This window comes from Triticum urartu, chromosome 6 (genome assembly GCF_003073215.2).
Source record: "Triticum urartu cultivar G1812 chromosome 6, Tu2.1, whole genome shotgun sequence".
NCBI lineage: Eukaryota > Viridiplantae > Streptophyta > Magnoliopsida > Poales > Poaceae > Triticum > Triticum urartu.
In genome coordinates, this window is record NC_053027.1 from 339,121,410 (window position 1) to 339,137,562 (window position 16,153).

General features: G+C 49.1%; 1 protein-coding gene across 1 annotated transcript in view; it reads right to left on the minus strand.

The window, feature by feature from the left end:
* LOC125516767 (SNARE-interacting protein KEULE-like) overlaps positions 1 to 16,153 on the minus strand; it is a 65,320-nt gene that overhangs the window by 3,018 nt on the left and 46,149 nt on the right. The window contains exons 14-15 of the mRNA XM_048682087.1: positions 13,779 to 13,892; positions 13,617 to 13,694 (exon numbers count right to left, since the gene is read on the minus strand). Coding sequence (XP_048538044.1) covers positions 13,617 to 13,694; positions 13,779 to 13,892 — 192 coding nt within the window. The remainder of the gene's footprint in view (positions 1 to 13,616; positions 13,695 to 13,778; positions 13,893 to 16,153) is intronic.

The following is a 16,153-nucleotide window of genomic DNA, read 5'->3' on the forward strand; positions in this document are numbered from 1 at the left end:
CTTTGTTGTTCATGTACCTTGTGGATCTTATGTGGATGTGAGTCTAGTGGACGTGTGATTGGACTTGTTCTTGAGTGTTCCTCTTGTGATTTCTCCATGTTCTTCCCCGTGTTCTTCGTGTTCTTCAAAGTTTTCCCCTCCAATTCATTAAAGATCACTAGAAAGGGCTTGGCCCTATATCAGGAGGCCACGAAAATTCTATAGAAAACAACAACGACCAGAAAGGCCACAAAAGTTGTACAGAAAGGGCCAGAAAAAAAGGCCGGCAGATAAGGGTTTGGTGGACTCGCATGACATGAGAAACATAGAAGAGCAATTGACTTGCTGGACGCAGTGGAAAATAGAAAGCTAGAAGCTATGAAGCAGACACGAGACAATGATACAGGAGCCATCATGTCTGCAGGAGGCTGTGGAGGAGGGAGAGCAGCGGAGAATTGCAACTAGCAGATGAGCACCCAACACCGGCGGAAGGTGTATGTGTGAGACGGTGCCGGTGAAACGACCACCGCTCAAAAAGCCATTAGACTGGCCTGGCATATTAAGACCAGCAGCGGGCGACGGGAAGCCAGCTGCGGAGGCGGGAATGATCGGACGAAGGCAGCGACCGGCGAGTAACTGGCTCTCGAAGGAGAGCATGTGCAGACAGCGCAACAGGCGAGGAGCATGTGCAACGGATGGCCACACGCGGAGAGTGCCACCGGCGACGAGAGCGAGCGATGGAAGGCCACACATGGAGAACGCCACCGGACAGCAAGAGAGATACTATGCCCGATGACGGCAACATATTTTTTTTAATTGAGTAAACAAATCTACCCTGGGACAAGCACCCGCACAGAGTACCTAGCAATGTGAGCAGCTGTTGAGGAAAGCAAGATGCAGGGCAGCAGGTAGCAAAGCAAGCAATGCAAGCTAGAAGGTGGAGAGCAACACGTGGGGCAACAGGAAGCCAAGCAAGCAAGGCATTTGCAGCGGTACAGAGAGCCAAGCATGGGGCAACAGGTGAGCAGGCCTGCAGATGTGGGCGGCCGGAGGTACAGCACAACCAGGTTGTTAGGCCCCAACTAATTGAAACTAAGAACAGCGCTATTTCTCATAAATGAAATGAAAAGTAGCAGAGTTCGAGGGAGAGAAGCTAGGGTTTGCACCGCCAACAGATACTCGTATTAGGCCCAGCCAGAAAACGGAGGCTAGGGTTTCAACCAATTTACATAGAGATGCCCTCTTCCATAGGGAGAGAAAAGCAGAAAAGTAGAAAGGGAGCAGGTGAGCACTACCAGAAAGTGAACAGCGACCTTTGAGTGAATAAGGACCGTCCAATCGCAGATGCCCTCTTCCATAAGGATTCGAGGCTTTATAGCCATTACAACTTGAGAGAGGAAAGCAGAAACTAGAAAGGAAGCAGGTGGGCTTTGCCGGAAAGTGAACCACAACCCTTGAGTGAATAAGGACCGTCCAATCGCAGAACAAGTCGGTTACGAGCTCTTCTTGGCGCAAAGCGGTAAGTACCGAGGTCCGTTGGATTGGCGATGCACAGCTGTCTCTGAATCTCTAGCGAAGCAGTACAGCACAACAGTTAACTGAATGTGAACGAGTGTCTCATTCTTCAGGTTAGGGCCCGATAAGGCCCTAGTGGCGAGATCAGACTTGTCCAAAGGATGAAATGCAGGGAAAATTTTCTGTGTGAAGGTAGAGTCCTCCCAGGCAGCCATGTCTGCTGACATATTCTTTCACTTGATTAGAGACAGCACCACATGAATGCTGATGCTCCCCATGTATTCTAGGAATTAATTTTCTGTCCAGCAATTCTTCAGGTTCAGTGAGCATTGTGCCGTCAGGGTTTAGCAGTGGAAGAGTAGCATTAGGTACTGCTTTAGGACCAAGGTGCTTTTTCAGTTGACTGACATGGAAAGCGGAGTGAATCTTGCATCCCATAGAATTTCGAGTGTAACTTCAGGCTGTGATGAAATACTGAGGGGGGGGGGGGGGGGGGGGCTGTAGGGTTGGAGCTTTAAATAGACCATATATCCAACTTGGAAGGTCCTCTCTGATCAGTTTTTGTCACCATAAGTTTTCATACTTTGCTGGACCTTCTAAAGGTTATGCTTTATCTGAATAGCCATCTCTTCAGGTGAGCAGATTCAGCAATCTTAGTTGGTGCTCTACCATAGACTGCCTTGAAAGGTGTCATCTGTTTGGCCGTCTGTCTGGGAGTGGTAAGAAGTGCTCATGTGTAGAAGTTTCTGCAAATTGGTATCCTGATGTATAGTTTCTGAAGACGGAAGTGTTTCATCATGAATTCCCATAAGTCCATAGGCCATTTGGACCGGATTGCATTGAAACAGAGACTGTCAGCCCCAAGGATAATGTTATATGTGGCATCCTAGCTTAAAAGGGTTGATAGTGCTACTCATATCAATAAGATGCATCTTCTTTGCTGGAAGCTCATCGCCTATACTCTCGGTTAAGTGTGCTTGGCTTGGAGCAATTCGGGGATGGGTGGTTGATCGGGAGGTTTCCCTTGCTGCACACAAGTACAAAGTGTGTTGGAAAGACTAGTGTTTGTTTGTGGGCCAGTCTAGAGCATAGAGGTCCAGTGCGGGAGTGGCTGGTGTGTTATGTTATATCCTTGTGGTTTGAGCACCCTGAAATGAGAACGGAGGACTTGATTTTGGATGGTGTACTTGCAATTCTTAGAGATGAACTCAGCCCAATGTTGCCTCCCATTTTTTGCTACTAGAACTTTTGTACTATTTGTTGGTGTAAGTACACACTGAGCTTGATGTGCTAAACACTATCAATTAGTTCAGTAGCAGAGATATTAAAAGAAACTGTGGCAGTGAATTTGTGCTTCTTGTTGCTGAGGCTCATGAGACGATGCATGGATATTTGGAGCTACTGCTCAGTGGTCCTTTCTTGATCATCACTGTCATTGTCATTCTCAATGAAATATATTATTTCAGCATTGGCAGGGATCTGTGCCTGCATACCTTGAACTTGCCTTTCATATGACATTTTGCTCAGCATTGGCAAGGATTTGTGCCTGCATACCTTGAACTTGCCTTTCATATGACATTTTGCAAACTTTCATGTGTCCACAGCTCCATGTGCACTCTGGGAACCCTCTGTTTTGGGGCGTTTTCTCGTTCACGTGAACAACCGGTTTGGAAGAAAAAAAGAGCAGGTACAATGTCATCGGGCATGGTTTCCCTCCCTGGCTGTCTCGTGCTTTTTGCTGGTGTGGCATCGGACTCTGTCTCGTATACGCAGCTTTTCATTGGTGTTGGTGCGCATCAGCCTGTGGCATCACCTCTTCTGGCTGTATTCCTTAATCTTGATGGCCGTGCCTGCTTTTCTCCTTGTGGTGCTACGTCAACCACTTCAGCTCTGTCTCATCCGCCAATTACTATTCTCTGCCGGGGGCTGCTCCTCGTCGGCATCTCACATGCTCGACCTCCTCCACAACATTCACTGCAGACATGATGGATCCTGCATCATTGTCTGGTTTCTGCTTCCAAGCTTCTAGCTTTCTATGTTCTGTTGCGTCCAGCAAGTCCGTTGCTCTTTTGTGTTTATCATGCCATGCGAGTCCACCAAACCATTTATCTGCCAGCCTTCTTTTCTGGTCCTGGTCCTTTCTATACAACTTCTGGGCCTTTTTGGTCCTTGTTGGTTTCTATAGGATTTTTATCGCCTTCTTTTGCAGTATCATTGATCGACGCCCATTCTCTTGCCACCGGGGTTCTTTCGCCACCGGTTTCAATGGGCTACGATTTTTGCGCTATGCATCATTCTCTTGATGTGCCATCTTCTCTTGACACTAATCTTGTATCTTCTCCTAAAGTTGTCTTCCTCTGATGTGCCATCTTCCCGTTTTACCCTTTTGGGTTGACTCAACAAGTTTTAAAGACTCCATGCCAAGACGACACTCCCAAGATGTGGAGTTTGGATTATCCCTTTCTTTCAGTGTTATACTTCTTCAAATGCAATGCTATTGCATATGCTTTGCATTTCAGGGGAGAGAGGGCCGGGGGTTAAGGAGTATTAGTATTTGTCCAAATTAGTCTAGACGTTCTTACCTATACCCCAAGTCATTTGTAATATATAAATGCCCCATGGCCTATGCAATACAACAAAGTTGCTCCTCTAACAGCAGGGACTCCATTTCAAGATCAGCAGTAGCAGTGGAACCAATGCAGGTAGAACTTGCAACCTATCTAACAAGATGAACTAGGGAGAAATCTTGTCACAGCAAGATGAACTAGCGATGAACTTGCAAACTGGGCTTGAGAGAGCAGGTCCTTCCACCGCCACACCACCGCCTGCGCCCCGCCGCCAAATGCACCAGAAGGGAGGGTGGGTGGGAGATCAAAGAAGTATTCTTCAGAAACCACAATCCAACCCACTTCCTGAAGCCGAACTATCTACCGCCGCTATGCTTCACCGATGAGCCACACCACCACCGTAGATCAGGAGGGAAGGGGATTTATAGGAAGCCAACCTTGACCTCTCCAGATCTCCAACGCCTCGAAGAATTGCTAGCTCTAGATACCAATTGTTAGCCCCTGACTAACTGAAATTAAGAAGAGTGCTATTTCTTCAGAAATGACAAAAGTAGCAGAGTTTGAGAGAGAAAAGCTTCGGTTTGCACAGCAAGCAGATACTTGTATTTGGGCCAGCTGGAGCATGACAGTTAGGGTTTCAACACGATTATGTAGAGATGCCCTCTTCCAAAAGGATTTGAGGCCTTATAGTTGTTAAACTTAATGCACTAGCCAACGCAACCAAAAGTCCAAACTGATGGAAAGGGCTAGGCAATCCACATCACTTCAACACCCCATCTCACGTGTGACGCGGGAAGTCAACACGTGAATACTCAGAGGTATGGCTCAAGAGGCCTATACATGGACACTGAGGGGGGCGCAGCAATTTTTTCATAAATAGCGAAAGCCAGAACTTGAACTCGAGAGCTTAGGCCTTGATACCATGTTAAGCTTCTTGAGCCATACCTCTGAGTCTATTCACGTGTACAGTTCCTGATCGGCTGCTACTACCTAGTACTATATTTTGTAATACCAATCCATGAAAAAAAAAGCTTCATGTTTCCTCTGCTGCCACCGCCGCTAGTCTAGTCTACTAGTCTAGTGTGTGCTTCCTAGCTTCTAGTTCTATGTTTTCCGCTGTGTTCACCAAGTCCATTGCTCTTTTTTTCGTGTTTCTCATGCCATGCAAGTCCACCATACCTTTGTCTGTCATCCTTTCTCTGGTCTTGATCCTTTATATACAACTTTTGTTGCCTACTAGTCCTTGTTGTTTTCTATACGATTTTCGTGGACTCTTTTTGCATTGTCGATCTATGCCCATTGTCTTAGCCGTTCAGCTTTTTTTCCCATCGGTTGTCCTGGGCTATGATTTTCTGCACAATGTTTAATTCTCTTGATGTGCCATCTTCCTTTGACAATCCATCTTCTCTTAATACTTATCTTGTATCTTCTACTGATGTGGTGTGTTTCTCTGATGTACCATCTCGTTACCCCCTTTGGCTTGACTCTGAAGACTATCATAACGGCCAGCAGCACACGCGAACGGAGCAACCCCCTTTGGCTTGACTCTGAAGACTATCATAACGGCCAGGAGCACACGCGAACGGAGCAGCGGCCTACGTCCTGGCCAGGGAGGTGGAGGTAGCATTGGCCCTGAGCTGAACGAGGCAACCTCGATTTGGTCTGCCTGGTGGGGTAGACGACGGCGGGAAGCTGGGTAGGTGGGCAGCGCAAGACCCGCAGGCAGACAAGAGGCAGCAGTCCAGCGGAATCCAGCAGCCGTGGACCTGCAGGGCCGGCAGGCGAGCTGGGTAGGGGCGGACGTGCGAAGCATCGCGCCCAGGAACAGCAGCCAGCAGAAGTCAACGGGGCGGCCTGATCTAGATTTTAGTGAAGCGTCCCGATCTCAGACTTGGAGTTGCGCGACTTTTATCTTAATGGTCGCAGATATACATGGTCTAACGAATGTCGCCAGCCAACCTTGGAGAAGCTGGATCGATGCCTCGCCTCTGGGGAGTGGGAGCCATTATACCTATCATCTTTCCCCACGGCGTTGAGCACTAGTGTCTCTGACCATTGCCCTCTGCTCCTCAGCTTGGACCCAGATCACAGAAGGCGGACACGGTTTCATATTGAGAGTTTCTGGACAAGAATTGATGGCTTCCATGAGGTGGTCCAGCAAGCATGGAACTCAGTCACTCCGGAGCAAAACCCTTTCAAGAGGCTGGCGGCTAAGCTCAAGGCTACGGTTGCAAGCTGGCAAGCTGGAGTGATCGTTTTGTCGGCAACATTAAGCTACAAATCCTCATTGCCAATGAGGTTATCAAGAGATTGGACGTGGCTATGGAATCCAGAGAGCTATCGGTAGAGGAACAAGCGCTTAGGCGGCTGCTCAAGAAGAAACTACTCTGGTTGGCCTCACTTGAGAGGACGATTGTGAGGCAAAGATCAAGGATCACGTGGCTCAAGGAAGGTGACGCATGCACACAGTTTTTCCATGCCCAAGCGAGTCATAGGAGGAGAAGGTCCATCACATCGTTAAATGTGGAAGGCACTCTGGTCTCGGATCATGAGGATAAGGCAGATGCGATGGACGAGTTCTTCAACTTGTTGGTTCCTGTCCGGATAGGCGTGGAGAGGCCGTGGAGATCAGAGACTACCGGCCGATAAGTCTCATACATAGTTTCCCGGAGCTAGTGGCCAAGGTGCTTGCCACTAGGATGGCTCCAAGATGACCACACTTGTTGGATCGCATCAAAGTGCATTCATTGTGGCAGATGCTTACATGATAATTACATGATGGTGCAAGGGATGGCCCAAAAACTTCACAGCTCCAAGAAAGCGGCAGTGATGCTAAAGCTGGACATTATGATGGCTTTCGATATTGTGGATTGGGCCTTCTTACTTGAGGTTCTGCACAAGCTTGGTTTTGGTCATCGTTGGCGAGCTTGGATCCTGGGCTGCTATGCACCTCATCTACTCGCGCGCTGGTGAATGGCATACCCGGCGAGGTGATCTACAACCGGAAGGGGTTGCGGCAGGGGGATCCCCTATCCCCGCCGCTATTTGTCCTACTGATGGACGGGTTACACTTCATGCTGCGAGCTGTTGCTGCGCAGGGTATTTGTAACGCCCCAAGGCCGGAGCTTCAGATGCCTTCCAGGGTTTCCGGGTTTTCGTTGTGTGATTTGTTTCTGCTTGTTGCAGTCATCTTTGCATCATGTGCATTGCATCATGCCATCATCTCATAATTCTTTTGCATCTCAACTAAATAAATTGTGTGGATCTTCGATCCATTTAAATCGAGGGAAGAGTGACTTCTCTTTATAACATATCCTTTCAATATTAGGGAGCTATAATAAATATTCCATTCTTTTGGAATTCACCATAACACACTTGCAAATTATCCCAATGCCTTTGTTATCTTAATTCTTGGTCTTCAATCTTGCCATATATTCTTTCATCATATTCCGGAGCTCCACCAAAAAACCTCAACATTTTTGGACCTCCCTATCACCTACTTCCTATGCAAAACCATTTGAATTAAATTCAAATGAGTTCGTTTCAAACTTCACCCACGTGATCATTTCCATTTTTCGTGGATCAAGCTCATTTTTGTGACTCTGAGAAAATTTACTTCATGTCCAAACTCCACTGCAAATCCCTCTCGGCTTTTCTTCCAAGTTTCTTTTCTTTTATATAGTTAAAAAAGAGTTGGAGAGGGGAGAGAGAGCCCAGCAGCCAGGCCTTTTCCCTTTCCACAGGCCCAGCCGCAGCCCACTTGGGCCTCCCCACTCTAGCCGGTCAGGCCCAACCCGCACCGGACCTAACCCTAGCAGCCACTAGGCCCGACCGAGACCACCATCTCCTTCGATCCCTCGCGCACCTCTCCCTCTCGTACCCCTTCCACCCAGCACCGCCAGGGAGAGCGCTCCCGATCTCATCTCCCTCGATCCCACTCCTCTCACTCTCATTCTCCCGTGCCCGATCCCATCTTCCTCTCTCCCCTCGTCCAGTTCTCACGAGCGCTGCCCAGGCCTCGCCCGACCCCCCTGTCGCGGTCTCTTCAGGCGACCATGGCGCCCCGTCGGCCGACGAGCCACCGCTGCCGTTGGCACCCGCTGCCCTGCCGCGCCGGAGTCTCCTCGTGCGCCTCCCTACTTCGTCCGGCCGCCGCGCCGCCAAGCTCCTCCACCGCGCCTCGCCTTCGACCTCGGATTTCGCGTCCCATGGCCACGAGCGCCACCAGCAGCAGTTTCAAGCCGTCCCCATCGCCGAGTCCCTCTCTGCCCTTCTGCACCTCGTCTCCGGCCCTGCCCGTCGGAGCCACGCCTCCCGGTGCCCGCAGCTGCATCGCCGGTCTTCCTCCTTGACGTTGTCGCCTCGAGCCTCCCCATGCCTCGCGAGACCAACGTGCCAAGTTCCCGCCGCTGCCGCTGCTGCTGCAAGTTCCGCGGCCGTTGCTCCTGCATCGCGCCAAGTCCCTGCATCACGCCCTGTTGCAGTGGACGCCAAGTCCAACGATCACCGAGCGTGGAACTCGCCAAGTACCACAAGTTCCTGATGGATGCGCCAAATCCCCAGCGAGACCCGTTTTCGTCAAGTTCGACTACACGGCTAAGACCTCGGAGTTGGACCGCAAGCGCCAAGTACCCCACCGGCAAGACCACACGGATGCCCGAACGAGTACCGAACGATTCGCAAAGACCGACGAGAACGACTTCGTGGACCGACGAGTACCACGGCGACCATTGTACGCCAAGTACCTCTCCGAAAAACGAACATGTACCACTACGTCCGGAGGTATCGGATCCGTCAAGTCCAACCACGAATGGGTACAACTATCGGCGACCCTGAACGACTACGAAACGTGAACCTCTACCGTCGACTCTAGAGCATGCGAGATCGACTACTTCCACTACCGCCGTCGCGAGAATGCCTACTTCCCTCTACGAACAAGAACCGTCCCCTTTGCACGCTACAAAGGTATAACCACCGAGATCGGCGTCCGAGAACGAATACTTGTGTTGTATGAGACGCACCCTTTGTCTCCACCGTGTCCGTTTTGCCACTCGTTTCCATGCCCCTAACCCGTGGGAACCCGGTTACCGGGATCACCCCACCATCTTTTGCACGCTCCCGTCACATTTTCTTTTGCACCGACGTCTCAATGAGTTGTCGGAACCGGAACATTGCCGTGGCACCGTTTCGTTATCGTCGCCGTGGCACCCTTTTCGTTTCCGCCACGATGACAAATGCTTCTTAATGCTCTTGTCAACTTTTAATAAAAATTGCATAAACTTGTTCATGTCATCCGCATCATGATAACAACAATTAGAATGTTTAAAATTGTTGTTTGCTTTAAATTGCTATATACATGTGGGGATTTACCGGAATTGTTGTTGTTGTTTCCGGCCTCATTTAAACTTGACTAGATAGGTAGTTTTACTTTGCTTCACCCTCTTGCTATGTTTAACAACATTTAATATTGTTGGATACATAAACAAGATCGAACTAAATAAGTCACGTGGTGTTTCGTCAATATGCAACTCCGTTGCATATTGAGCTCCACTTAATTTGTAGGGTTGTTTGTGCACTTTGCCAAGCCATGTATCTTTAAACCGGACATGCATCATACTTGGTTGTGCATCATGCCATGTCCATGTGTTGTTTGTTTACTATGTTGTTTGCTTTCTTTCCGGTGTTGCTTCTTCGGGTTGGTTCCGTTAACGTCGTGTTGTGAGGATTCGTTCGACTACGTCCGTTTGTCTTCTTCATGGACTCGTTCTTCTTCCTTGCGGGATTTCAGGCAAGATGACCATACCCTCGAAATCACTTCTATCTTTGCTTGCTAGTTGCTCGCTCTTTTGCTATGCCTATGCTGCGATACCTACCACTTGCTTATCATGCCTCCCATATTATTGAACCAAGCCGCTAACCCACCCTGTCCTAGCAAACCGTTGTTTGGCTATGTTACCGCTTTGCTTAGCCCCTCTTATAGCGTTGTTAGTTGCAGGTGAAGATTGAAGTTTGATCCTTGTTGGAACATGGAGATGTTATTCCTTGTTGGAACATGTTTACTTGTTGGGATATCACAATTCCTCTTATTTAATTAATGCATCTATATACTTGGTAAACGGTGGAAGGCTCGGCCTTATGCCTGGTGTTTTGTTCCACTCTTGCCGCCCTAGTTTCTGTCATATCGGTGTTATGTTCCCGGATTTTGCGTTCCTTACGCGGTTGGGTTATAATGAGAACCCCTTGACAGTTCGCCTTGAATAAAACTCCTCCAGCAAGGCCCAACATTGGTTTTACCATTTGCCACCTAGCCTTTTTCTTTCCCTTGAGTCAGCCGGCTCAAGGGTCATCTTATTTTAACCCCCCCCCCCCGGGCCAGTGCTTCTCTAAATGTTGGTCCAACTGAGCGATGTCCGAGGCTACCAGGGGCAACTCTGGGCTGGCTTACCCGACGTCTTGCTCATCCGGTGTGCCCTGAGAACGAGATATGTGCAGCTCCTATCGGGATTTGTCGGCACATCTGGGTGGCTTTGCTGGTCTTGTTTTACCATTGTCGAAATGTCTTGTAACCGGGATTCCGAGCCTGATCGGGTCTTCCCGCTAGAAGGAATATCCTTCGTTGACCGTGAGAGCTTGTGATGGGCTAAGTTGGGACACCCCTGCAGGGATTTGAACTTTCGAAAGCCGTGCCCGCGGTTATGGGCAGATGGGGAATTTGTTAATATCCGGTTGTAGAAAACCTGAAGTTGACCTTAATTTAAAATGCATCAACCGTGTGTGTAACCGTGATGGTCTCTTCTCGGCGGAGTCCGGGAAGTGAACACGGTGTTGGAGTTATGTTTGACGTAGGTTGTTCTAGGATCACTTCTTGATCATAGTTGTTCGACCGTGCTTTTGCCTTCTCTTCTCGCTCTCATTTGCGTATGCTAGCCACCATATATGCCAGTCGCTTGCTGCAGCTCCACCTCATACCTTTCACCTTACCTATAAGCTTAAATAGTCTTGATCGCGAGGGTGTGAGGTTGCTGAGTCCCTGTGACTCACAGATACTTCCAAAACCAGCTTGCAGGTGCCGAGGATACCGTGCAGATGACGCAACCGAGCTCAAGGAGGAGCTCGAAGAAGATCTTGTCTTTTATGTTGTTTCGTTCTAGTTGATCAGTAGTGGAGCCCAGTTGGGGTCGATCGGGGATCTATGTAGCATTTGGGGTAGTCTTCTTTTATTTTGGTTCCGTAGTCGGACCTTGTGTGTATTTGGATGATGTAATGCTTTATTCATGTAATTGTGTGAAGTGGCGATTGTAAGCCAACTATGTATCTTTTTCCCTTATGTATTACATGGGTTGTGTGAAGATTACCTCACTTGCGACATTGCTTTCAATGCGGTTATGCCTCTAAGTCGTGCTTCGACACGTGGGAGATATAGCCGCATCGAGGGCGTTACAGTATTCTGCCTCCCCTAGCCACTGTGGGACTTCACCACCTGCTGCTGAGCAGGGTATTCTGCCTCCCCTAGCCACTGTGGGACTTCACCACCGTATGTCCATATATGCGGACGACGTCATGACATTGTGGCGCCAGACACAGAGGGGCTGAGAGCCTGTGTCAGAATGATAGACGACTTTGGGAAGGCATCCGGCTTTTGCACAAACCTGGCCAAGTGCTCTGCACATCTCATCAGATGCAGTCCGAAGCAGGTGGATATAGTTCCGGAGGAGCTCAAATGCCAAACCCTCCCATTCCCATGCACATACCTTGGCCTACCGCTTGGGCTACGCAAACCGTCCCCAGCTCAACTGCAGCATTCGGTGGATAGGGTGACCGACAAGTTACCAAGTTGGCGAGCCTCTCTACTACACCGGAGTGGCAGATTGGTGTTGGCAAAAAACACCTTGACAGCAATGCCGGTGCACGCAATGCTGGCACTTGACCTGCCTGCCAAAACAAAGTCCCAACAAAGTCCCTACTATAAAATATCGCGGAATGGCATGTGGTGGGCCTTGAAGAAACACAAAGTCCCAACAAAGTACATTACCCTCATCAAGGACATGTACGATAATGTTGTGACAAGTGTTCGAACAAATGATGGCGACACTGATGACTTCCCGATTAAAATAGGACTGCACCAAGGGTCCGCTTTGAGCCCTTAACCTTTTGCTTTGGTGAGGGATGAGGTCCCAAGGGATATACAAGGAGATATCCCGTGGTGTATGCTCTTTGCGGATGATGTGGTGCTAGTCGATGATAGTTGGGTGGGGGTTAATAGAAAGTTAAGAGCTATGGAGACAAACCATGGAATCAAAAGGTTTTAGACTTGGTAAAACTAAAACGGAGTACATGAGGTGCGGTTTCAGTACTACTAAGCATGAGGAGGTTAGCCTTGATGGGCAGGTGATACCTCAACAGGACACCTTTCGACATTTGAGGTCAATGTTGCAGAAGGATGGTGATATCGATGAGGATGTGAGCCATCGTATCAAAACCAGATGGATGAAGTGGCCTCAAGCTTCTGGCGTTCTCCGTGACAAGAGAGTGCCACAAAAGCTAAAAGGTAGGTTCTACCGGACGACGATTTGACCCGCAATATTGTATGGCTTTGCGTTGGCTGATGAAAAGGCGACATATTCACCGGTTAGGTGTAGCGGAGATGCGCATGTTGAGATGGATGTGCGGCCACAAAAGAAAGAATCGGGTCCTAAATGATGATATATGTGATAGAGTTGGGGTAGCACCGATTGAAGAGAAACTTGTCCAACATCGCCTGAGATGGTTCGGCCATATTCAGCGCAGGCCTCCAGAAGCTCCAGTGCATAGCTAATGGCTAATGCATGCTGATAATGTCAAGAGAGGGCAAGGTAGACCAAACTTGACATGGGAGGAGTCCATAAAGAAAGATCTGAAGGTCTGGAATATCACTAAAGAACTAGCCATGGACAGGGGTGCATGGAAGTTAGTTATCCACGTGCCAGAACCATGAGTCAGTTTCGAGATCTTATGAGTTTCAGCTCTAGTCTACCCCAACTTGTTTGCGACTAAAATTGTTGTTGCTGTTGCTGCAGTTGTCAGAGATAGCTTAGCAGATTGGGGTGAAACCAGCTGTCACATGTGGGCTTAGCTGGTGCAACTGGTAGCAGTTCACATTAGGAAACAAATCTGCATCTTGAAGTTTGGTAGGGTCTTATCTCTAGAAATTGTTTCCTAGTTTGTATAATCCTTTCCACGTTTGCTAGGATCCTAGCCTTAGGCCTCAAGTCTTCCGTATGCACTTTATAGTGCCCACCTCCTAGTCAGATCAGGCTAGCAACAAAGAATCAAATTATCTCCCATCTGATAATTCTTCCCTTGCCTATGCTGTGCGACAACCCCTCCCTGGCTGGAGTCGCACCGCAGGGGTCCAAGGCTTCGGCGTAATACCCACACTACATGAAACCAGCACTAGAGGTAAGGAAGTGCATAAACAAGAACTTCTACATGAAGGGAAAAATACATAAAAGACCATGCAAAGAATCATAATTGACATGGTTGGGCAGATACATAGATGTAGTTTCAAGTAGATACCTCCAGAACCGGATAAAATCGGGACAGTGCCCATGCTGATTGTTCCGTTGTTCGCTCTTTTCTATGTGCATGTTTTTTCTGTTTTCAATACGAACAAATGAGCAAACTCTGACATTCAAATTTTGTATACATACAAGCTAAGCTGGAACCTATAACTTTTACCTTCTGAACATCAAATTTCAGTGTAAAACCTCCTCCTGAGGACTTTTTTGTGTCAGTGCATAAGCAGCGCATATTATTCACAGCGATCATGTCATCAGCAGATAATCCTGCCAACTGTCAACAAACATAATATCTTAAAGTTTCGTGCCAATGATCACAGATAGAATCAGCATGGGATCACTTGAGGACTACAGGCTTGTACAGAAGAATAAATGCAAGTTATAGACCTCTCATGCAGCAAGTTGATACTTGATACCACTTCATTGTCACTTATAGGTGCTACCAGCAATGTGGTTCTGAAATAGTTTTGCTTGACAGTAAGATTTAAAGGGGCACCCAAGGAATACAACAATGATAACAAAACCTTTTTCAATCATGTGCAATAAAATAACATTGGAACATGCTCATTCACAGTTCCTTACTATTTATCCGTAATCCACAAATACATGGTACCAGGATAGTCATGCGTTCCAGTATGAAAACTGTATGTGTATGTGCATGCTAGTGTCATATATTCAAGTGTTATCAATTTAGTGGTATTATGGGAGGCAGTGGTAATATGCATTGCAATATCCCTATATGCGGGCGACGTGGTGCTCTTCTGCCACTGTACGTCGAGCGACATCGTGGCTGTGCGGGAGATCTTGGAGCTCTTCGGCCACGCCTCTGGCCTACGTGTGAACTACACTAAGAGGTCTGCCTCGCTGCTGCACTGTGACATGGATGAGGCAACGGACGTGCTCGCACACCTCGGCTGCCCATTGTTGAGCTACCGATCACCTATCTCGGGATCCCCCTCACGATACGACGGCCTACTGCTGCCCAGCTGCAGCCACTAGTTGATGGGATCGCTGGCCGGCTCCCTGCCTGGAAGGCTGGTCTGATGTCCAAACCTGGGCGCCTCGCACTAGTGAAATCTGTCCTGGGAGCCATTCCAGTGCACCAGCTCCTCGCCTTTGCACCGCCAAAAAAGACTCTGCGCCAAATTGAGAAGATCCAGCGTGGCTTCCTATGGGCCGGCCGTGCTACGGCTAACGGCGGTCACTGTCATGTCAACTGGCGACGCATCTGCCGGCCCATCTCGCTTGGTGGTCTCGGAGTCCAGGACCTCGAGCGCGCTGGCCTCGCCCTGAGACTACGATGGCTTTGGTACTCTCGCACTGATCATGAGAGCCCATGGCATGGCCTGGACCTGCAGTTCTCTGCCGAGGAGAGGGCACTCTTCTTTGCCTCCACCACTATGACCATTGGAGATGGCCAGACTGCACTTTTCTGGGAGGACCGCTGGATAAATGGACAGTCCATCAGTGAAATAGCCCCAGCCCTGTACAACTGCATCCCCAAGCTCCGCCGCAAGACTCGAACCGTCGCTCAAGGTATACAGGGCAACAGCTGGGCGAGCGACATACATGGGACTGTAGGGATCAACGAGATTGGCCAATATGTGCAAGTCTGGCAGGCGATCGAGCACTTCTTACTCTCGGATGCCCCCGACCAGCTTGTCTGGAAGTGGACTACCTCTGGCACCTATACAGCACGCTCCTGCTACCTTGCCACTTTCCAAGGATCCACAACTTGTTTCTCCTGGAAGCTCATCTGGAAAAGCTGGGTGCCGCCACGTGTCAAATTTTTCCACTGGCTAGCCAACCTTGATAGGTGCTGGACTGCTAACCGCGTTGCTCGTCGTGGCCTCCAGCAGCAGCCCCGGTGCCCGCTATGCGACCAGGCGCCAGAGACGATGCGACACCTGCTCCTGGAGTGCGCTTTCGCCAAGCAAACCTGGCATGAGATCCTAGCTTGGCTAAGGATGACAATCGCAGGGCCAAACCAGGAGGATACTCTCATGGACTGGTGGCTCCATGCCAAGCAAAACACGCCTACACCGATGCGCAAGGGTCTCGCCTCCATTGCCCTCCTGACGCCGTGGATGATTTGGAAGCAGCGCAACGAATGCATATTCGACAGCGCCCAACCTCTTGTCCCAGTCCTGGTCTCTAGGATCAAGGACGAAGCCGAGCAATGGGCACGAGCTGGTGCTCGTGGCTCGCGGGTCATCTTACCCACCACCTGGGATGTACACTAGTTTTTTACTGATCCGGCATGAACTTCGCCTCTCAGGAGGATTGTAAATAACCTTCTATCTTTCCAATGCAATGAAATGCAAGTCCTTTGCGTTTTCCCGAAAATATGCATTGCTACAAAATGTAAGTGCTACCTGTTACAGCAAGTGCATGACAAGTTATCGTTAACTCGTATGAAGTGCCTACTAAGGAGTACTCGAGAGACTGCCACACCATCTCACTATTTACCTGCCGTCGGACGTCAAATCTACCAGGTGGCTGTGCCTATTTCTCCAAAGTCTTCATCTCATTACA